The 23,442-nt window shown below is 46.2% G+C and overlaps 2 protein-coding genes across 15 annotated transcripts in view; one reads left to right on the top strand and one right to left on the bottom strand.

The window, feature by feature from the left end:
- Window positions 1–5,325, top strand: part of LOC146347634 (myomegalin) — a 44,033-nt gene extending 38,708 nt beyond the window's left edge. For all 8 annotated transcript variants that reach the window (XM_084850994.1, XM_084850992.1, XM_084850988.1 and 5 more), the window contains one exon: window positions 4,730–5,325. In XM_084850994.1, the coding sequence (XP_084707120.1) occupies window positions 4,730–4,818 (89 nt within the window). In that variant the 3' untranslated portion in view covers window positions 4,819–5,325. The remainder of the gene's footprint in view (window positions 1–4,729) is intronic.
- On the bottom strand, window positions 365–22,029 carry PRKAB2 (protein kinase AMP-activated non-catalytic subunit beta 2). 7 transcript variants are annotated; one of them, XR_014790348.1, is made up of 9 exons: window positions 21,947–22,029; window positions 18,921–19,100; window positions 16,871–17,037; window positions 13,828–13,921; window positions 12,301–12,421; window positions 12,080–12,213; window positions 11,373–11,441; window positions 10,566–10,708; window positions 365–1,376 (listed from the first exon to the last, which is right to left on the bottom strand). XR_014790348.1 is itself a non-coding variant. In XM_084850998.1 (8 exons), the coding sequence occupies exons 2-8, from the start codon at window positions 19,080–19,082 to the stop codon at window positions 10,631–10,633; spliced, it is 825 nt and encodes a 274-aa protein (XP_084707124.1). In that variant the 5' UTR covers window positions 19,083–19,100; window positions 21,947–22,029; the 3' UTR covers window positions 5,804–10,630. The 7 variants fall into 7 exon arrangements, 4 of the variants coding, with proteins under 4 accessions (XP_084707123.1, XP_084707121.1, XP_084707124.1 ...); XR_014790347.1 differs by lacking the exon at window positions 21,947–22,029 and having other exon boundaries at window positions 18,921–19,241; XM_084850998.1 differs by lacking the exon at window positions 365–1,376 and having other exon boundaries at window positions 5,804–10,708.
- Window positions 22,030–23,442: the final 1,413 nt, after the last annotated feature.

Here is a 23,442-nt window from a genome sequence, read left to right as displayed (position 1 = left end):
AAATAGGGAACGCAAATGGCAGCCACCGTAGCCGCCGCCATTTGCGTATGCTGTTGTTAGTTTTTTTGGCTTGCTGTGATAGGCTACGTAAATACTTATGTAGCCTACCATGGCAGCTTCGCAGGACGCAAATGGCGGCCACTATGGCGACCGCCATTTGTGTCCGCAGCAGCCTGTCCGCGGCCGGAACTCTGGCTGCGGACGGCCCTCTGCACTCCGCGGAGCCAGCCCAGGGAGGATTCCGGGGGGAGGAACGGAGCGCCTCCCCACCACAGCGAATCCAAGCTCCGCAAAGGTAAGTGACTTTCGTACATCCCTATTCCTTTCTACCAACCTGGTAATCAGTCTTAAAGCAACACTATTTGTATGTGGAAAGAGAGGTTTATTTACACAAATGTTGATGCCAAATTTTTCATTAAGCCCGTTAGGAGCTACAGATTTCAAGGAAAAAATCCCAAACACCTCCCCCACTGACACAATAATAAATGAGGATTCTATTCTTTATACAATATGTGTACTTGTTAATTTGCTATAAATCTCAATTCCTCCAGCGAATGATTATATTCCATGAAATGTGATGTTAACAAAGCCTCAAACACACAGTTCTTAGCTTGCTTTCATGTTCACTGATTCACGACTTGAGAGCTCTGCTTGTTTGTCTTACATATATCAGTGGACAGGGACAACAGATCACATAAATGACATGACTAGATTAACAAGTGATGAAATCTTATCACACAAGACTTCCCCTCATGGGGATTGACAGATCGCTTCCACTGTAGAGACTGAGCACAACAGGAGCATGAACCAATTTGAAATGGCCCTGTGTGATGGAAGGCCTGATTCTGTCATGAACCATATCTAAATGCACCACTTTGACCTTGATGTTGAAAGATCTACAATATCCTATAATAAGTGGATTTATTTATTAGATTTATTAGCTGCCCATCTTGCTGGCTACCCAGCCGCTCTAGGCAGCGTACAATACAAATGACAACACAAAATACATCACATTTACATAATCAACTGAGCAAAACAAAATTGCTCTCAAAAACCCTAACCCACCCCTAGGGAGGGAATTCCACAGAGTGGGGGCCACCACAGAAAAGGCCCTCTCCCTAGTCCTCACAAGCCTAACTGTCCTGGCTGTTGTTGGAGGCGCTTCTTGAGATAGACTGGGCCGGAACCATATATGGTTTTAAAGGACAATGCCAACACCTAGAATTGGGCCCGGAAAACAACTGGTAAACAGTGCAACTCCTTCGGCACTGGAGTGATGTGGTCTTGCTGACGGCAGCCTTTAATCAGGCGGGCTGCCGTGTTCTGCACCAGCTGCGACTTCCGAACCGTCTTCAAGGGTAACCCCACATAGAGCACTGTCAAGGAAATATCCAAGGCAGGTTAGGTCGAACAGTAAGAAATTTATTAAAGCACATCATGGCCATGGGAGACACCGACAAAACTGTGTCTCCCCAAATAAAAGAAACAATGCATTTATTCAGGCTGAAAGTTGGAGAACAAAGAAAATACACTATGCATGCTCAGAAACCAATTCATACTCAGCAACTGTCTTATCAGCACAGTGACTTTCTTATCTTTAGGGATGAGTTACTTTGGTGGATAGGAATGTCTTGCTTATGAGCAAGTTACAGTTCGCTTCTCATGGTCACACACACACACAAACTCACTCAGTCCCATCAGGCACCTTGCCTGAACCAAACTACTTACAAGGCCTAGTCAGGCCTACCTTCACAGCACATTACAGTAGTCTTGGTGAGAGGAGACCAGGGCATGAACTACTGATGGAAGCAGATGGTTAGGGAGGTAGGGGCGCAGCTGCCATATCAGATGGAGTTGGTGCAGCGCCGCCCAGCTCACGACCGACACCTGAGCCTCCATGGACAGCTGGGAGTCTAAAATGACCCCCAGACTGCGGACCTGATCCTTCAGGGGCAGCCACACTGCATTCAACATCAGGTCTCCATCCCCCAACCTCCCCTTGTCTCTCACAAAAAGTACTTCGGTTTTGTTAGGGTTCAGTTTCAGCTTATTCCTTCCCAGCCAGCCACTCACAGACTCTAGACGCTTGGACAGGGTTTCTACAACCACCCCTGGTGAGGATTTAAATGAGAGGTAGAGTTGCATGTCATCCGCATATTGGTGACACTGCACCCCAAACCTCCGGATAGTTCCCAGCGGCTTCACATAGATGTTAAATAACATCAGGGAGAGAACAGAGCCCTGTGGCACCCCACAAGTAAGCAGCCAAGGGCCTGAAGTCTCCTCCCCCAGTGCTAACCTCTGGTACCTGCCAGAGAGGAAGGACCGGAACCACCGTAATACGGCGTCCCCTATGCAGTCCAGGAGGATACTATGGTCGACGGTATCAAAAGCCACTGAGACATTGAGGCCATCCTGAGAGATCTTTAATCAAATCCAATGTTTTAACACTGTGTTTAATTGAAGAAAACGTATTTTTATTGTACTCCAAGAACCAAAATAATTTATTATTCTGGGTCCTGTAAAAGCTCATATTTTTGGTACCCATCAGCTTCATCAATCACATTCTGAGGATAATCCCGTAATTTAATAGGTGACCATATGATCTCTAATGAGATTGTACACTTCTGCACTGATACAGTTATAGCTGCAATTGCAAAATTGCAACTATAAATTGCAAAAATTTATTGCAAAAATTGTGGAAAGAGCAGATTATTTCTTAAAATTGAAGGGTGATAACTTTTGGTGTAGCATCGTGTTCCTATCCAAAGGTTTAAATTATTTATTTATTTATTTATTTATTACATTTGTATCCTGCCTTTTTTCCTCCTTAAGGAACCCAAGGTGGCATACATATTCCTCCTCCTCCTCCATTTTATCCTCACAACAACAATCCTGTGAGGTGGGTTGGGCTGAGAGTCTGTGACTGGCCCAAAGTCACCCAGTGAGCTTTCATAGCTGAGTGGGGACTAGAACTGGTTCTCCTGACTCCCAGCCCAACATTCTAGCCACCACACCACACTGGCTCTTTTTCACATGGGTTTACCCCCCCCCCCCCATTTTGTAGGTCAGCACATCCAAGAAGTATATTTCTTGTAAATCCTTATGGGGAGTAAATGTAATGTTGGGATCTACTATATTCATCCATTTTATGAAATCATCTACTATACAACCCTGACTATATAGATGTCATCAATATATCTCTCATAATACAACATGTCTACACAGATTTGTCTGATTCAAAATTACCATCCCTTCTAAGTATGCTGTGTACAAATTTGGTATACTAGGCACCACAGGATTCCCCTTTGGTCTGAAAATAGAACTGATCTTTGAACCTAAAATAATTCTTCAATATAGCATCCAAAATGTCTAAAAAAATGTGTGGGAGGATCAGTGTCAACTCTGTTCTAAAAAATATTGCATCTGTTTGGCTTCTTCAAGAGGGACGGAAGTGTACAGAGAATTGAAACCCATTGTTATCAGACATGAATTATCCTCAACTGGAAAAAAAATCTAGTGCTTTAATAAAATGTTTAGTGTCCTAGGGCTCTGTTTTACAAAGTCTCAAAGAAAAGAATCCAAATGCTGAACTAAAGGCTGCAAAACAGAGCCAGACCTTAACACAATGGGTCTCCCTGGGGGAAGAAAACCCTCTTCGTGACTGATGTGTCTATAACAAAAGACCCATCAGTTGGTCATCTATAAAGTTCTCTGACGTAATTATCTGAGTTTAGAATGGCTATGGCTCTACCTTTGAGTTTTTTTTAAATCGCCATGCTAGAATTATTTCCAAGTTGTTCTAAGACTAACTTTTCTATTAAACTACAGTTGTAATGACAACCACCCCCTAAAGTCCTGCTCTAATCTAGTGATGTCTCTTAACGTCACCCTTTCAAAGGTGTCGATGCTAGGGATTTGAGTTACTGGGACAAAGTCAGACTTTACTCTAAAGCCCTCTGACTTGTGATCAGGCAATTCGTTAAACATTTCTTTTAGTTTTAACAATTGAAATAACTCTAAAAAGTCAATTCTAGTATGGAAGGCATTAAACTTAGGGGTTGGCACAAACATTCATCCCTTATTCAATATGGCCAATTCATCCATGTTAAATCTCTATGAAAACAAGTTGACCATTAAATCTTTCTCTTTCTGAAATGTGAGGTGTGGTGTTCTTCCCTCTGGCATCCTGAACATTTCAATACTGGATGTTGGATCTACAAAATTACTCTCCATGTTACATTTTTCTTTCACAAGCATCAAACGAGTCACCAAATGTATTACTACTTTCTGGATCCAAGGGATAGCACTGCTTTCTTTTTTACACTTAGATTGACTTAGACTATAAAAATGAGTTCTACCCATGGCTAATCTCTTCTAATTTTTTTAATTTTCATGGCCTTTAAATCCTTGAAATACATGTCCTAATGTTTCCTCTTGCAACTCGAAAGAGCAGAAACATTTGTTTCTGGAATGGGGCAGGTCAGTGGAGCACACAGAAGGGAGCTCTGGTGACCCATCTCATTCCAGGTTGCTTTCAGAAGCACTAGTTCCTGTTGCATTAGTGGTAGGTCCTGAGCTGCAGCAGTTGTATTGGATACTGCCCTTGGTTAAATAAGATTAATATTCTTATGTCACTTTAGCCCTAACAGCCTCTCATTGACTAGGGTGAGCTGGGGGGTGGGGTTGGAGAGTCTTAACACCTCTACTTTGTGCATTGTCTCCATAGGGGATGTCCAAAGAGCCTACACTCATCTCTTCCATCATGTGACCATGTTCTTGTATGAGCCATGGAGAAATCCAAGTGCACAGAGATAAGAAGAGGAGGAAGAAAACCAGAGCAAAGTATGGATCCCCACTCCCACCTAAGCCAGGCATCAGAAATTCTCTGCTTAGCACATCCAATTTTTCATTGCCCATCAAATTCTGGCTTTCAGAATTTGTCCTGGAAACTAACCACAATTTGTTCTAGAACCTAGCCACCATCTTGCCTATAAACTCCTGCTGCTTTAGTGTAAAATCCCTATGGAATCAGGGGTACAGCACAAAGCTGCTTTCTCAACAACTTCCATATATGCTCTGGAATAACTCTGCTGCCAGACACCAGGCTGGAATTTGTCTGAAAATGCTCCAGCCATTAGTGCAATATTAGAAATAGACTAGATGACGGCTTTACATGTTTCTTGTTGTTCTAAAAATAGCATCCTGAGTGGACTCCAAAACTGCCCTGGTCTGACTGAGTCTAGATGTTTAGTTGGGGCTCAGTCAGTTCTAGCATTCTCCTGCATGGCTACTTATGCTGTTATCAATATAGTTCAGGGTGTACCATGTACTTATTAAGGCTATACTTTCCTTGGTCCAGAGACGTTGGCCTTGACATAAAGTCTTTGCAAATGTGATTGTGCTGGATTACTGGGGAGCAGGGCCAGCATGGCTCCCTTGGGCTCAGTCATTGGACTCTTCAGCTACTCATTGCTATCTTTTGAAGTTGCCTCTAAAGTAGGCATTCCCCTCACCCCAGCACACAGGTTGTTTTCAGAACTGCTCCCCTGCAGGATTTCATGTCATTGCTTAGGGGGAGGGGTGGACATCTAGAAGGTAATAGCCAGTTTATATATAATGCAACTGCAAGGACTTGTGAAGTTCGAAAGGCCCTCCTTGTAGCCTTATCAATCCTATATGCTGTAAAGAGGAATGTGATGGGCTTAGAAAGAGGGGAGAGGGGGCTTGGCTTAGATTTGTTGAAAGAAATTAAGCATTGTTTCCTTCTATGATCTGAATTCCCAATAAAAGTGTTTTTTAAAAATCTGACTACAGCGTGTGCACGCACATGTGCTGGGAACTGTCCCACAAATTTTATTAGCAGTTCTTCCTCTCAGTGTAAGACAGGCTCACACAAATTCCTGAATTCCTCAAAAGATTGTAATTCCTCAGAAGCTTGTAATAGTTGCAACTGGTTGCAGTGCTTTTCCAGGAAGTTCTGGATGAGCAGAGTTATCCAGATCAATTTCAATTGGGCTCTAGGCCTGGTTTTGGCACAGAAACTGCCTTGGTCATCCTCCCATGCTGGGAGGACAGGGGGAGACCCTGTCAATTCTCCTGCATGTCTAAACTTTTGATACCATCAACCATGACGTCCTTCCAGATGGGCTGGCTGGATTGTGACTGGGAACACGCTACACTGCAGTGGTTCTATTATCTTGATGGCTGATGCCAGGAGGTGGTGCAGGGGGCCTTGGCCATGGTGCTAATGCTGTGGGCTCCATCCCATCCCTTTTATATGAAACCTCTGAGAGGTTATCCCGGGATTTCGAGTGAGGCGTCATCAGTGTGTTGATGACACCAAATTCTGTTTTTCATGTTCATCATGTTCAGTCACACCCTTCCACCACAAGAGCTGACCAGAAGCATTGTCCTCACAAAGACACTGTCCTCACTAAGTCAAATGCATAAGCCACCTGGAACAAAGCCTATTTTTCATTTAATAACTGGTCATATATTTTTATTTTTCACATTTCCAATAAAAAATCTTCAGCACTTTCTGAACACAATGAATTCAAAATGAACTCTCCCCTGCTGGGAGAGGGTGGCCATGCAGGCTCTGGAGAAAACCATCCAAGTTATCGCCAGCTAGGGATAGGAGCTTCCTGGCAAGCCTTCGGCCACATCACCACCCTTCCTCATTCACAGAATGTGTATGTGTGTGTGTGGGAGGGGTCTAGATGAATTAGTCTTCCTCTCACAGCCCTCCCATGTTCTTCCACTGCTGCTTCTATCTTTTTTATATCGCAGAATATCTGTTAGGAAGCAAATGACAGAATAGCTGCCCCAGGTCTCTTGACGGGTAGTGCTAAGAGGCCTCTGTCTGGAAGCACCCTGGGTCTTTCACTGGGCTGTGATGGGAGCTGGGAAATCAGCTCCCTCCTCAGCAGGGCTTGCCTGACAATCCTCCTTGAACAAGAACACCCGAATACCAGCAAGCATAAAATACCAGCAAGCATAAAAAACTCAAGGGATCAATTCCCAAATGCACATACTCGTAACACATTATCAGTGCAAGGTTCTGCCTGCATCTCCCTGTGCTCCACCAGGACAAGGCCAGCTTCTGCCAGATGCATGAGGAAAAGAATTACGCTGTGTATAAAACGCTCTCCTCCGCCCACTACACGCAGGCCTATGCAGATGCTGCTGCCATCTCTCCTTTATTACCATACTGGATAGAGTACCGAAGTGCCACAAGAGCAGAAGTCTCTGCTCCTGAAACCCTTCCTGACAGAAAGCAATTTGCTGAAACTAGTTACAGTTGCACCTGCGGTAGGACTCAGATGGGAGCTAGCAAGGCAGGCTGGAGCAGAAAGAGTATGATCCAGAGTCATCTGTTTCCTCCACTTCTTCCCATCAGCAGCTGTTTGATGCCAAATGCTTTTGGCTACATGAGCATGAAGCCAGAGACTAGGCAAGGAGAAATTGTGCCTGTGGATGCCATGAAAATAGCAAAACAGCCACAAAATTCCCACTTCTTTCGCCAGCTACCGTCATCGTGGAAACCACACAAGAGCCTTCTCGCCATGCACAGACCCCTTCTATTTCTGCACTGGTTCCTAAAGTATAGACATGCCCAGCCTCTGCCTCTATAACCTTAATCCTCCTGGGCGGCTACCTGAATTGGCCAACTTCTAGGCTCACCTCAGCCCACTGCAGCTCTTCCCATCCTGTTTCTGCACTTAAAGCTCTTTTCACAGTACAATCTTAGTGACTTAGTGCTGACCTAGGCTTCATTGATTACATGCCCCTTTAGAACTGGAGGAAAGTTTTCCTTAAAGCACCCGATATACTGGCTGTCAGATAAATTCCAGGTGACTCAAAGGCTTTTGTCATACTCAAACTTTCCTCTTAAACGCATACATTGCCAAGGTGTGGGCTTCAAGATGCCCCAGAGGCTAATGTGGCTAGAACAGGGCCCCTTGGCTATCTACAGGCCACGCCAGGTACTGATAATGTCTTTGACTGCCCAGTTGAGCAGCCTGTAAAGCCAGGCTTTACAGCAGCTGAGAGGGCTAAAAACGTACAGGAAGAGCCTGTCACTCTAGCAGAAGCATATCTTCATCATGCCACTAAGGCAACTGGGCCCCTGAGTGGGAGAGAGACAGTTCCAGGGTTGAACTCCATCTCCATTGAGGGAAGTCGGCTGCCTCCTTGTGGCGCTGTACTCCAGCTGAAGCTAGGCTAGGGATGGACAGACTGGGTAAATCCACTCCGCCTGTGTTTTGCAGATTGTCAGGTGCCTTTTATTCTGTCATCCGGTCACAGACGGATGCGAAAAAATTTCCGTCATATGGAAAAATACACAAATAATTACGAAAGAAGTTTCGTAAGAATTTATATAGTTTACCTTACGTTACGCTTAGCATATTTTCCCACATTCCATTCAACGTTTCCTCAGCAGAAACATGTGCATTTTCCTACAAATATTTGTAAATTTCAGGAAAGCAAAAAAAAACTTCCAAAAGTCCACGGACTCCACGCAGCCTGAAGGGGTTGCTCCACAGCAGATCCCGCAGGACGGATTCTTAGAAATCTGAGCTCATTTTAGTCCATCTTGAATTTATCCAGCATCCCTACACCAGGCTAATAATGGTCACGCAAACTATGCACAGTACAGCAGCTCCAGTCAATACAAGAACGTGCAGTCAGCGAGAGCAATCCTGACGGAGCCTTTGAGATGAGTTACAGGCAGCTCTCAGGGTTTGATGTGACTGTTCTGCCCAGAGGTGTCAGTAAAAGGCTCAGCGTAACTGTGTAAGATGCTCCTTCCCCTGTACCCCATTGTGGAGACAGAACCTGGCAGAAACCCAGCCCAAGGCAAGTTCAGCACCTACTGCAGGCAATTTAAGAACAAGGCAGCAGAAGCCCAGAATCCACCGTTCCCAATGCAGGACCTTCCCACTGGCCACGAAGGAAAGAAAACTGGGATTTGGGGCTGGGGTGAGGGGAGAAGAGAAAAAGCCTCAAAGAAGCCCTGTGCCACCAGCCCTCATCAAAAGGCTGAAGCAGAGGCAGGGCAGCCCTTCCCATCCCAAGGCTTAGTGTCCTGTGAACATGGACAAGCCTCCTTCCTGCAGTGGTACAGACCTCAAGACTCAATCGAACACCTCTCATGGGTGTTGAGATATGGCTTGCACCCATTTCATTCATGGAAATGTTTCTTATAGGGGAAAAAGGCCTAGGCTTAGTCATGAGTGGATCAGAGGGAGTAGCAGGCAGAGGTCAGTGACACAGTCAAATACTGAAAAGGGAGGGGAGTGGATTGCATGAGCAGATCTACCCTTCACAGACATGGGTATGAAGTCATTATTAGCCATGACAGCTTAAAACAGAACATCCATGTTGAGAGACAGCGTATCTTTGATCAGCAGGGAGCAGGGTTTTGACTGACCAAGGACAAACCACAGAGAAAAGTTGGCACTAGCCTGTGCTCCTTATCAGCTTCCCAGAAGCACCCAGATGGAGCGTGATTCAGCAAGGTAGTTCCGTGTTCCTAGAGTTAGCACTGTTGCTACTTCCTCCTGCACAGTGGTAGATTGGTTTGCATATATCTGCAGACCACAGCTGGTACTGTTCTCTGGGAGCAGAAACATTCCTCACAGGAGTGAGAATGACTCAAGGTGCCCTTCACATTTGTGCACCACAGTGCAAAGGCTGCTTCTGAATGGTGCAGATGCACTGTGCAGAGGTACACACTAAAGCAACGACACAGGAAAACACCCCCTAGCATGTGGGGTGGCATCGCACTGAAGTTGCTCCCACAATACTGGGTATGCATGCATGGGCCTCCAGCGGTAGGTATTCAAAACACAAGGGCAGACCTGCTGCATGAGAGCGGAGGCCCATCTAGTCCAGCACCCTGCTTCCCACACTGGGCAACCAGATGCGTCTAGGAAGCTCACAAACAGTGCGTGAAGGCAAAAGCTTGCTGATGCTCCACCGCAGTTGGCACTGAGCGGCATACCACCCCGGACTCCAAAGGTCCCATGTAGCCATACGCCAGACACGACATGACTACTCAGCAGGTGCCGAAAACATATGCCAGACACGACATGACTACTCACCCCCTGGGCTCCCACCGCCCCCTGCCCTAATTGTAAAGTGCCCAGGTGTAGGCATCATGTGAAAACAAAAGCAACAACCATAACATGAAGGCATGAAGCAGGGATGCTCCCAGGGCTGGATGAAACAAGGAAGTGCCTGTCTTGCCTTTATGCTTTGTTACTCCCGGAAAGCTCTTGGGCAGGGAGAGGACTGCAAAAGGGTGCACAGGATAGGCCAACAAGAATAGGAACTCAAGCTTCCTTGTTCCTTAACTTTCCCCCAAAGGGAGGCATTTTTCCCACAGTTTGCAGTGTAGAAGAGATAATGCACCCCCAAACGTGGTACAACTAGTTTTGTGCAACTAAGGGGTGCAAGCTCTATGTCAGAAATAGTCATCAGAGAAGCTTGTAAAACCAAGGTGGGCTGGCAGTATACAGAGCTTCTGCCTCTGACAGAAGAGTCTTGAAGCTATCTACCCGTCCTACTGGCACATGCAGACAAGTCAGCCATCTCTCTGTCTCCACAGTGATGAGGACTTGACTCAAATGGGTTTGTAGAGGAGAGTAGTAACGTATTTCTTCTTGTAGCGATGGGTAGCACTGAGCACCATGACACCATCCTGCAGGAGGAGAGAGGAGCATTACCATGGTCACAAGAGAGGATAGGTTACTACTTGCAGAGGGCACATGATGGAGAACAATTCTGAGCAGGAGGAGCTACTATGGAAGGAGGGTAAGACATTGAAGGGACTTGAGCTCAACATTTATGTTAATAAGATCTTTCACATTTGCCTTTTCATCTTTCCTCCCAAATTATTTCCAAACTAAGACACTGACAGAATCAAAACACAATCAGTGCAGCTCTTGCCCTTAATGAGAAAGACTGGAATAAAGTGGGATATTGGAAAGAGGAGTGCCATGGTGTTCATGGTACAAAGAACAGCCCACAAAACAGAGAGAATGAAATTAGCCTCAGGCACTAGGAGTGTCTTCCCATTTCAGCTTCCCTCAAAAGATTGAACAGCTCATGCTTTTTCTGAGCACCTCCCTCCTACTGAGGTAATTAAACACCACAAGCCTGGATCAGACAAGGAGGCAGTTCCCTCCATTATCAGGGAAGAGGAAGTATAACACGGAATTAGCAAGATGGTGCAGAGTATAGCAGGAATGGGAGAGGAGAGATGGGGGTGTTCAATCAGGTAGCTTCAAGTTCCAAGGAGGAGAAACAGGAAGAGGCCTGTTTCCTCCTGCAAACCAATGCATGCTGCCTAGCCTGCGCCTTACCTTAATTGAGAGTGCATAGAGATGGTTCAGCATCACATGGTTTGGCTCAGGCAAGAGGGCTGGGTCACACTGAAAGAAACAGAAGGAAGTGTCACCTAGGCAGCCACTTCTAGTTCTCTCACTGGATGCCTGCACATGTCTGAAATTTGAGCTACAGGTGGCAGATTGCCTTATGCATGCCCCACAGAAGGGGCATGAGCTGTCTTGCTTCAGATGCTCTGGGCTGAATAGAACCCATGGCTCACTGTAACCACATCCTTTAGAGCAGGGGTGGGCAACATGTAGCCCCTGCAGCCCCCCAGTCCAGCCTCCACCCCCACAAAATTCAGGGGGACTTCCAAAAAACTTTTTAAAACGTCTGGCAAACCCAGTGGTGTCCAGAGCACCAAAAGGATCAAATTAGTTTATTTGCAAGCTAATTTTCACCCTTTGGGGGCTCTGTAGCTGCTACAGAATCCCCAAAGGGTGAAAATTAGCTTGCAAACACATTTGTTTTGATCCTCTGGGCTAGCTGCAGCAGGATGCCGTTTTGTTTTGTTTCCTCCTGTTTACAGCACCTGTAGAGGGGCAAAAATGGCTCCCAGACCTCCCAAAGTTGCTCACTCTTGCTTTAGAGTAAGGCTGAACCTCCCAACATTGGAGCTTTTTGAAACCCATTCACCCATTTTAAAGCTCTTGCTGTAGAGAGTTTAGGGATTGGTACTCACTGAAATGTTAGTATCCTTGTTAAGGATGACCTGCAGGAGATGGGGAGGAAGGATTGGTGGGGATTTGAAACGCTCCTCTGGCCGATACACGTACATTTCCTGGCCATAAATTCCAGGAGGGGAGCCAGAAAGGTCTATTAAAAATGAAGATAGCGTGAGAAAGGGATCCAGAAAAACACTGTCATTTTGGATATTCACACCAACAGCACAAGAGAGGTCACCTCGACAGGAAGTCTCTGAACTTTCCAGGGAGTCCACTTTTAAAGCATCAAATACTTCGAAGTCAGACTTCTTGACATGAATAATATTGTTAATTGTCCCCAACTGACTGGTGACCACGGGCTGAAAAAGAATACAGAAGGGTACATGCCACATTTACATGCCAAGTCTCCACCTTTCCCAACACACATACGCACAGCAAAGTCACGTCCCCCATGATGCAAGAAGGACCATGTAGAAGTGGTCGTGCTCTGTGCTGGTAACGCCTTCTGTGTGTGACCAGCCCACAGAACAAGGAATGGCTGAATGCATACATGCTGCTTAAGCCTTTCCACCCTAATTCTGTTTACATTCTAGCTCCAGACTCTGCTCCATATTCCTGTGCTGTTCCTCCTTGAGAGCTGGTGCAGGAAGAAGTTAGGAGCTCACAGCCATGAACTCATTGTGAGACATCAGGTAAGCTTCTCAGCTTCAGCTCCCCATCTGCAACATGAGGACTAAATTGGTAATAATACTGGCCTACCTTATACAGCTGTTTACGGGGGAGAGATTCAAAAGGGAACAGGGCTCCAGCCTCTTTAACAGCTGTTTGGAGAGGGAATTTCAGCTGGTGTGGCTTCCATTAAAGGTGCAGAGTCCTGTCCTCCTTTGGACCTGGCCACCATGGGTTGTTGTAAAGATTACTGAAATATACGTAGGTAAAATTGTAGATTCAAAAATTCCTATATAAACTATGTACACTCCCAGTACTGAGTGCTAAGCTTTAAACACTCTAGGTACTAAACTCCCGGTGTCTCACCTGAAAACATCAGGAATCTCACTCCTCATCAATCCAGCTCAATTTTATTAATAGCAAACTTCTTTTCACATCCGCCAAAATTAAAAATAAACATCATGTATCCTAAAGAAAGGCCATGCCCAGATGCTTCTAGCCAGCTAGTAAAAACAACAATGAAAACTTAGCAATACTAAGAGATATAACGTATACGCAATGCAAGAATCAGATTATCAACTCACTAATAAAGTAAACATGTAAAATAATAAATCTCTTTCAATTAAAACCCTACATTAAAAAATTAGTCAGAATGAACATAAACAAACACACAGACACACACATATATGGAAACACTACATAAACCCAATAACTGCCATGGATTTTATCCTGCAAAACAAAGCATCAAAGAACCAATGAATTTCTCCAAAAAAAAAAAAAGCTAGAAGAATGGCTGGGTGATCACCAAAGGACCTCATTCTGCTGATGACACAGGAACTGGAGCTTTGGCTACTTCTAGGCCCAGGAGTTCCCACCTGTCCCTTGTAACTGTCAAGAGCCATAAAGAGTGCGCTTACCTACAAATGGCAGCTTGCACTATGGAAACCTGGCTCAGAGGAATAAGCCAATGGGGCAAGCAGCAAGGTCCACCCCACCTCGCCCCAGGCCTCTCACACCCTTCACCTAAAAAGAGGGCGAGGAGCAGAAGGGCCTCTTGGCAACATGAGATGGAGACATATGGAGGAAAAGGAATTACCTCAGAGGGATCATGCACCCATTGGCCATCCACAAAGAACTTGTACTGGTGTTCACCTTCAGGGAGGTCCAGAATAGCAACAAAGTCATTGTGGCTAAAAGAAGAGGGAGTGATCCACAGTGAGAGACAGCACCCGACAATCTCACACCCCCACCACATACATCTAGGCAAGAAAAGGGGTACCTTCATAGAATAGCTTGGACACCAATGACAAGAGAAACCCCCCAAAAGGAAAGAATGAATTTGAACAGCTGCAACGGCAAACTGGAGTGCACAGGGCTGGCTCATTAAACCATCCACTGATGAACTGAAAGAGGGAGGCTACCATTGGCTCCTTAAAATGTGCATGCTATGGAAGACGCAGGAAGCTGTAGACACCAAAAAACATCTGATACAAGGAAGGGATGATCTGAGAGAAAGCAACCTGATACCCATCTTGGAAAGACCCAAGATGATAGACCAGAAGCTACTCAAAATTTAAGTGAGCTCCACTGTGCAAGGATTCACAGAAAGGTGCAGAGAAGAGATAAGTGCGACTGGGTAAGGCTGCTGCTCACCTGAGGAGATTAGCAACTGCCCTGGGGTAAACAGCCAAGTGCCAAACTGCAACTGCCATTTATCCTCTAATGCCACAGCAGCTCTAGCCTAGACACCCGACTCAGAGTGTGGCTGCTGACAGCAAGGGAGAAAGGTAGGGAAGGAGGGGTTAGTACGATAAGCTCATAGAGACCCTAGATGGGCTGGTGGATGGCATGATGACAGAGCTGCTGTGCCCAAGCAGGTTTGCATGCAGACCTGGCAGGCTGAGGTGGCAATGGGGCCTAGTTAGCTGCTTTAAATAGTGACCCAAAAGGGAGGAACCAAGGAGCTCCTCCTTCCAGCTGCTGCATCCCGAGTTCCCATTTCTGACCCTTTCCTACCCACTTGCCCTGCTCTCCACCTACCGAGAATGGGGGGTCATGTGGGATCAATGGGAGGACACTAAAAAGGGCTCATAGAGCATCACATGGTTCAGAGCAGGGGAGGGCAACCTCTGGCACACTGGGGCCCAATCTGGCCCAGGGAAAGTTGAGCACCCTCCCCAAGCCCCAGCCCCTGGGGAGAGGAATCTGAGACAATGGAGGGATTCCCCCTCACCTCTTGGCTGGGGCTTGCAGGAGCTGGCTCCTGTAAGCTCCAGCCAAGCCCCTCCCGGGGCCGCTCCTGCCCCGATCAGGACCCGAGTAGTGTGGGAGGGAGCTGCCTGACTAAGCTGGGGCTTGCAGGGCTGACTCCTGCAAGGCCCGGCTGCGTGCCTTTCTTTGCACAGAGAAAAATTAACTGTTTTGGGGCAGACGCCACCAACAGTACAGTGGATGATGCCACTAACAGTACAGAGCAAGTGACAAATCTTCAGGAGCCCTCCAGCTGCAACTACCACCGCAGTGGAAGCAGAGAAACTAGGTGGGGGGGAATCAAATTGGCCACATAGTTAGCAAATATGGCCTTATATTCAAATTCTAACCATATTTACCAAGAAAAAAGTGCTGGTTCACACATACATATTTGTGAGGAAAGAAGGACTAAGCACAAGCCTCGGTTAATTATAGAAATGAAAATTTGTCCTGACCAAGTTATAAGGAACAAGTTCAGGAGGCAATCAAGGTGGCGCAGGGAATAGAGAAAAAGATTAGCTAATTGCACCAAGACTGCAAATTCAGATTCCAACATGCAATCCCATTTATCAAAATGAGAATGGTCCTTCCCTGGCTAGGGCCATGACTCGTTTATTCACTTTAACTACTCATCACGTTCAAAATCCCTGCAATGTGCATTGATACCCAAACCACCTGCCACTGATTCCCCTTCTTCTGTGTAAAACTTTGTATGACATAAGCTTTTGATAAGGTATCTAAATTACCTCTACAAGGAGGGCCTGAAATTGATTAGGAATAAAACCACCAATACCTCCCTCTGGCTTTTCTGTTGAGGAGATTCAAAGGAGATGCACCTGTCCTTCAGCTACCTTTGTGCTTCAGACTTGCTATTACAGCCTTTGACTTAAGTCTTTGTTTGGGGACTCTGACCAACTATACCAACTTGAAAGAGCAGGTCAGAAACATACTGCTTCTGCACAAATGACTTGCATTCTCTTGCAACACACATGGTAATAAGTGTTTTGGAGCCTTTGACATTAAGCACAGCAGCAACATTAAGCCAAAGTAAATGGTCACCTAGCTTGTATCTATCTCAATTCCCTCCATTTTAAAGTTATGCCATTATTTATTTTTTGTTTGGTTAATAAAATATATAACTAATGTTCCTCACTTGCTGCTACAGTTTGGTAGGACCTGGTGTAGCATGGTGCCTAGGAAATCTATGGTTTAAATCCACCTCAAACTGTCTAGAGGCCTTAGGCAATCCACTATTCCCACTGCCTCGGGCCACCATCTACCATGTAGGGATAATACTGGCCTACATTACCAGGCTGTTGTAAAGACTACAGAGATGTAGTATGTGAAGTATTTTTAACATTTGAAATGTGCTACATAAACACACCTCTAATTAGTGTGTGAATGAGCCAAACATCAGAAACAGAGCTTTCAATAGCATCCAATGTCACATAAAAATTCTTGAGGTTTTTTTTGATGAAGTAAGTTTGCACATTCAGTGGTGAGTTGTGAGTAATCAAGCGGTGAAAAATCATGTGAAAAGCATGCACATACAAAATGGCAGGCGTACCATTCTGTACGTGTATGCTTTTCACTTGATTTTTCATTGCTTGACTATTCTCCACTGTATCTGTGAACCTACTCCATCAAAAAAAGTAACATGACTTTTGAGGTCACATGGGATGCTATGGAAGTTCTATTTCTGGTGTTTGGCTCACTTCAGTTGAAATGATTTCCAAATTATTACAAGGGATTTCAGCCTTAGTTTGAGCTCCACAGTTTTAGTCAGTGCTTGCTCTTTATAGGATGGGGGAGGAACAAATCTTTCTCCCCAGTACAAACACAGAGAGAAAGCTTCAGCCAAGTTAAAGTCATACATCACCCTTCTTCACCTTTTAATGAGGGGGATCTTAGTGCTCCAATTGTTGAAGGATCCTGAGATGAAGACCTCCTTGCCTCCGTCAGTCCAGCGGATGACAGTGGGACGAGCCTGCTGGGCTGGCTTGATTGACTCATCTAAGTCATGGTGCCATGACACAAAATCCTTTTCCTCAGGAAGCTGCAGTAGGAAAACAAGAGTTGCATCTTCTCCTAGTCCTCCAGTACACACAAAAATCTCATCATATGACAAAAGTGCACAAGTGACCATGTATCCAAGAGGGGGAATCTTCACAACAACAGAATGAGAAGCACGTTGGAGTATTATCCGGATTTTCACGGAATTGGATTTGGTCCATCAGGGACACACAACACAAGAAAAGCTGAGAGTACCGTACCTTTAAAATCCGGTTTGCACAGGTCATCACAGCACTTCAAAGGAACATACTTCTAGGTTGGGTGGGGGAGTAGAATTGAACATTATCAAAAAGGCAGGGGCTGCTCAACCAACGAGAGAGATTTGTTTCCCGGTGCATGTCCAGGCTCTCCCCTGCTACAACATTATTATGAACGGAGAGTCACTAATTCAAAATTCTCTAGAAACAACCCAACTATCCAGTACAGCATCTGAAGGTTCCCTATGAGAGCATCCCACCATCTCAATTTCACCCTTTTCCAGCAAATTGTCGTGGAGATATTGCTCCCACCCCATTTTTCCCAATGAGCACACTTTTTCCTGAAGAAGCCAAAGTCCCCGATTTGCCCATGCAGCATCTGAAGGCTCCCCCTGGGAGCATCCCCCCCCCAATTTCTCGCCATTCCAGCAAACTGTCACAGACTTATAGCTTCCACCCACCCCCTTTCTCCTTCTCAAGGCATTTTTTCCCTGCTCGCAATGACAAGCTCCCATGATCCTGAGACCTCTCACCAGATCGCTACTCCAATAACGCTCTTATGCATCAGAGAAGTGACTTTACACTTTATTGGGGAAGCGATTTAACACAACACTGAGGAAGCGAGGTAATGCAAATATGCATAATCACTGAGGCTAGTTACTCCCACTGGGGAAATGGAAGAGCAGGGAGATTCTGAAGGCTCGAAAGACCGCTCTAGGACTTTGATGTGCTGGAAAGGCAGGAGAGTTACTTTAGTTCACTGGGTTACAGAGGGCATGGCCAGGTGAAACACCCCCCCCCCCCAGAACACCCGAACATACCGAATTTAAAGCAGAGGGATGGGCACACAGCAGCTGAACCACAGGAGAGCCGAATTAAAGAAAAACTACAGAGTAAAAGTACTCAGCAAACATGCGGCTTCCCCACAGGTAAGCTCTGAGGTGGCTACAGAGTGACCACAATGTCATGTGTCCCTAACGACTTTAAGCCACAGCAGCATTGGAGAAAATCCCCCATGTAGACAGGCCCCAAGATTCTTTTAGCCCTACTCAAGAGAGTGGGATCATTTCCTCCCCCAAAACAGCAAATCTTGCTCAAGCTTCACCGCCTCAAGAACTTAATGTTCTTAATCAAGAAGCTCTTTCTTCTTGCTCAAAACATGTCAGGGGGCTTATTTCTTAGAGCTAAAAGTGTGCACTTCCTGCTAAAGGCAATCTAAACATTGGCCTTATAAGACTAATCCACTTTGAGCTGTATCCAATATTAGTCCAATGAGAGTCCCATTCATTTCAATGGATTTACTTTAAGTAGAACTAACACTGGATGCAACCCTAGATAGTTATTTTCGGTATTTGCCCTTCTAGTAGAACTTCACAGTCCTGTTATGTATTGTAGACACAATGAGGTCTACATTGTATGGGTACTGGGTTGGATGATATGGGGAGGATCCTATTATGCAGCAGGATGCTGGAGATGATGCCCATCTAGTCCTTGGAAACTATAATTCTATTAGCTGACAGTGACACTCATGCATATCGGAAACATATATTGCTTGATGTTTGCACTGTTGCCTATATACTTAGGAAGACACAAAAGACAACAACAAGCAGAGTCCAACTCAAACTGGTAGACCAGCCCTGAAAGAACCCTGGGTCAGGCCTGCCTATACCTTGGAGTCATGGGTGCTGAAGACATTGGGATCATCAGTGCTGCCAACCATGATCTTGTGCGAATGATCCTTTGTATGGTGGGTGCTGCTGGCCCCATCTGAGCGGTGAGACTTGGAGCTATGGCGTTCCCCAGACACCCGCTCACTGGTGGTGTTCCCCATGGCAGCACTGCAAAAAGACTGCAAAAGAGAAAACTGAGCACAAATTACAACTCTCCAGGACATAATTTGATCCTCCAGTCCTAAAGGAACCAGAGAGAAATACTGCCTTTAGATCATGGGTACAAAAAGTACACTGCCTGGCAGCCCTCTGGAAAGAAAAAGGAAAAACACCTGCCATAGAACACTCATTCCTGGAGCATCCTAGGAAGACTGAAGGTGCTTGCCGGCTTCTTAAGACAGCCTAAGAACAGGACTTCTATGTCAGGAACCATAGAGCATTTGTTTTCCTTTTTTCTGAAAAAGATCCAGGTAACAAAGTGTGGGATGTCAGGATCCTTCAGTAAGACAGTAGATTAGAGGAGGAAGCAGGGCTAGGAGCCAGGATCCCTTGATGGCTGGGTGCTTTGAGAACTGAGGTTGCCGGGAAGAGTGCTGGCTTTATCTGTTCAAAGCAAATGCCAGGCCCCTGAAACCCTCTCGGGCAGGAGTTGGATTTGAGTGAGTGAGTGGTCCGTGAGAGTGAGCTGTGAGTTGTAAGGTGTATGTCAATGTGCATGGGTGTGCGCACACACATGACCAGCCCCTGTCCCAATAGATACCTGATGCAGCCCCTGGGGGCAAAGAGGTTGTGCACCTGCTTTAGATGCTTCTCCAATGGCAAGATCAAACCAAGTGCTTTTGAACAGCCTCCTTCACAATGCCAAAATCTAGCAAATGTTACTTTGATTTTAAGACACAACTAACTACTATTCATCAAGATGTAGTGAAACTGCTTCCAACATCATCTAGCATATTCAAATTATTTTTATGGACACTGAAATTAAAACTGCTGTTTTAATAACTGCCCATTTCTATCACTCTGCAAAATTCCTGAGAGCTTGGGAGACTACACAGAGAAGAAAACACACACCAAGGAAACTCAGAGTGAAGATGGCTGCTGTTCAGAAGCCCTCAACCACATTTCCCAAGAGGAGATGCCAGGAGGAATTCTGTTTCCAAGTAAAAAAGATGGGGGAAATTAAAGGGACAGATTGGAATTCACCAAGCAGGCCCTTGGGACATGCGGCTGTAAAAGATGACATAACAGTCAGGAGCACATATTATTTACCTGCTGGCTTCAACCAATGCCAGGTCACTGCAGGTCCTAGACCAGGGGGAAAGCCTACTGACCAATGTGGCCAAGAGACTAGGGAACCACCATTTCAGGGTCAGTCTAGTGAATGAATCCATTTTGGCTTCAACAGCCTCTTCTGCAGGTAGAAACAACCTTATTTACCAAGAAGAGTTAATTCAATGCAGGATAATTTTTTTTCTCTGTATCACCAGTCAACATATCAAGACAGTGGATAGAGGCTTTTTCTCCTCCTAAAATCCCCACGGAAAGCTAAAAAGTGGTCAACAACCCTTAAAGTAACATCCCCTCCCTTTGTTACAGGGCAAAAATGGATTTGCTTTTAATCAGATAGCAACAACAGAGCTGTCAAATAACAACCTTCTCTGACTGAAATGCTGTTATTTTTAGCCATTTCATGATTCTCAGAGTACTAGGGGGCCAGCTGCAGTGTCCTGTCCTACCCTTCTGAGTGTCTTTGGAAAAGCAGACAACGTCCTGGTCAACTGCAAACTTGCTTGGCACATTCCATAATGGCAAGAGTCTTAGGTTTTCAGTATGCTTGTTTCTGCCTTGACATTGAGGGTACTTTCAGACAGTTGGCTCCTAGCACTACCAGCCAAAAGGCATTGTGTCACTATTCTGTCTTGTCCTCCTTAACAGGTTTTTATGGAAAGAAAAAAGATGAAAGACGCAGTGAGAAGACACCAGAGGGTTACAAGGGGAAGATAGTCGTCTGGACTCCCCATCAAATGCCATGAACGAGGCAGGGTGACTGAAGAACAAAAACTTCACCTGTCCTGGATACATCCTTCCACTCATTTCAACTCATTACCAGCTGCAGAAAACACAGTCTTTGCATTGACTATTTAGACTTACATTTATTTAATTTAGCAAACGTGATGGAAAACCAGTGGAAATCAGAAATACTTCATGTGAGTGTAGACCATACTTTTTATTCCACTGCCAGAAAAGTAAATTTACACAGCACAAGCCAAACATCTGCAGATATACACAGATCAGCACCCCCACCACCCAAGCCCCATTTTCGTGTACTCCTTTATTCTTCAATAGCATGGAAGCATTTCCTTCAGAGTGTTCCCTTCCTAAAATGCAAGGTGCCACACCTCACCATTGCTTTAAAGCCATACACCTTTTCCGCTGTGTGGGAACATCAACTGATCATTCAGTGATGGGGGACAGAAGCATTCTGTACATGCTCAAAGCACTCTTCATCGTTCCCATTTCCCATGCTCGCGGGCTGAACTCTGACACTGAAAACGTGTTCAAAAGTCGAAGGCTGGTGAGCCCAGGCTCAAGCCCTGCGCATCTCATGTTCTCGCATACACACACACCCCTTCCCACCTCCTCCGCCCTAAGAGGTCCCCTTCAGATGCGCAGCTCTTTCTTGGGTAGGGCGTCGTTTGCCCGAGAGGCTCTTCGGCGCTGTTTCTCACTAGCAGGGCCCCTGGCGCTCCCCGCTCGCCATCTGCCCTCACAGCAGGCCTAACAGGTTAGGCCAAGAGCACGACCGCCCTGGAATGTCCGAGCCGGGACTGGGCAGCGCGGAACTCCGTCCGCCGAGGGACGCGGCGCTGCAGGCAGGACGCAGGGAGCGGCAGCACCTCCCCGGGACTGCCGACGCCCGAGCCCGCGACGCAGGGCCTTCCCGAGTTGGCGCAGGTGAGCGGCGGCGGCGGCAGCTCCTTGACCCCTCCCCGGCCGAGAGTGCGCAATGCAGCGCCCCACTCACCTGCACGGCCACCTCCGTCTTGCCTGCGCACCGCCTGTCAAAATGGCCACGCTAGAAAGGGTGCGCATGCGCAGCACACCTTTCCCCGCTTTGCCCCGCGGCGCCGAGCAGCGCCGGCCCGCCCAGAAGCAGCGTCGCGCTGAAGAGCGAGCGAAGGCGGGAGGGCGGCCGGCCGGCCGCGGGAGGCTCCCGCGCTCTGTGCCGAGGAAAGCCTCCGCGGGGTGATGGGGGTGATGGGGAGGCGCGGGATCGATGTGAAACGGGCACGGCGAGGGGCTCCCGTTTGCCTCAGGGGTCCGAGACGGGGCTTCTGTGCGCGTTTTTCTCTCTCGTGTGTTGTTTTGTTCAGGGGAGGCTGCTCCATCCTGCGGCTGGAAGGTAGAGCAGCGGTCCCCAAACGTTTTTGACTGCGCACCCTCTCAGTAAAAAAAAATTGAGCACGCACCCCCAATATATGTATTGTTCAGTCGTGTCCGACTCTTCGTGACCCCGTGGACCACAGCACGCCAGGCCTTCCTGTCCTGCGCTCTCTCCCGGAGCGTGCTCAAGTTCATATTCATTGCATCCGTGATGCTATCTAGCCATCTCATCCCCTGCCGTCCCCTTTGTTAGAAAAAGACTGTCCTCTTATTCTTTGGCTGTCAGCTCTTTGCTAGACCTTTGAGCTATTAGTCATAATTATGAGCCCACCGGACACATGTCCAGTGGCAGTGTACATCTGTTAAAAAGGGGAAGTCTGGTGAGACAGTCACATAAGCATAATCAGAAATAAACATGTTGACACAGTCGTGCTCTAAGGAGTCAGCTAACGGCTCAGTCAGTTGACACGTGGCTAACAAAAAATTGTAAAGGGGAGGGGGTATAAAAAGACTTATGCTTGCTTAGCTCGGGGTCCAGACTGCTGACTGCTCTGCACCCGTTTTGCAAAACGTTCAATAAAATAGTGTTGGATGCACTGCTGCCTGTCTGGCATCCTTTCTTTCAACCAGAAGCAAGAACTTTTTATCTAACACCTTCTCCTTTTGCCTTCAGTCTTTCCCAGCATCAGGGTCTTTTCCAGGGAGTTTTCTCTTCGCATTAGGTGGCCAAATATTTGAGCTTCAGCTTCAGTATCTGTCCTTCCAATGAGCACTCAGGGTTGATTTCCTTTAGGATGGACTGATTTGACCTCCTTTATTTATAAATGATATACATGTACTACTGTACTAATACATTATGTACATTATAAAACATACACAAAAAATAAAAATTAAACAGGATGAGATCAAGATAAATAAAATAAATACTTTAAAAATATTGTTTCACTGTACAAAAGCCCTTTTTGCTCTCACTTAAAACATTATTAATATAATCTGTAAATCCACTTAGCTGTGCACACATCATTGCTATACGGTGATGATCCAGTGATGGCACCACGGTCAACTTGCAAGGAGGGGAATGGCATACTTGGCCAGGCTCTTGCCTGCATCACGGCCAGCAGTCCTGGTTGCCAGCCC

Source organism: Heloderma suspectum, chromosome 4 (assembly GCF_057233095.1).
Source record: "Heloderma suspectum isolate Gila_16-S chromosome 4, 16-S_ref, whole genome shotgun sequence".
Lineage (NCBI taxonomy): Eukaryota > Metazoa > Chordata > Lepidosauria > Squamata > Helodermatidae > Heloderma > Heloderma suspectum.
Note: the sequence above shows the minus strand (reverse complement) of the source record. Positions and strands in the feature narration are given on the sequence as shown.

Excerpts from the sequence above, each read along its gene's own strand:
- PRKAB2 (XM_084850995.1), bottom strand. The coding sequence starts at position 19,145 with ATGTCCTGGAGAGTTGTAATTTGTGCTCAGTTTTCTCTTTTGCAGTCT. Across the intron at positions 13,922-16,870 it reads AAGATCCCCCTCATTAAAAG|CCACAATGACTTTGTTGCTA; the intron begins GTGAAGAAGGGT and ends CTCTTCTTTTAG. Across the intron at positions 11,442-12,079 it reads ACAAGGATACTAACATTTCA|TGTGACCCAGCCCTCTTGCC; the intron begins GTGAGTACCAAT and ends TGTTTCTTTCAG.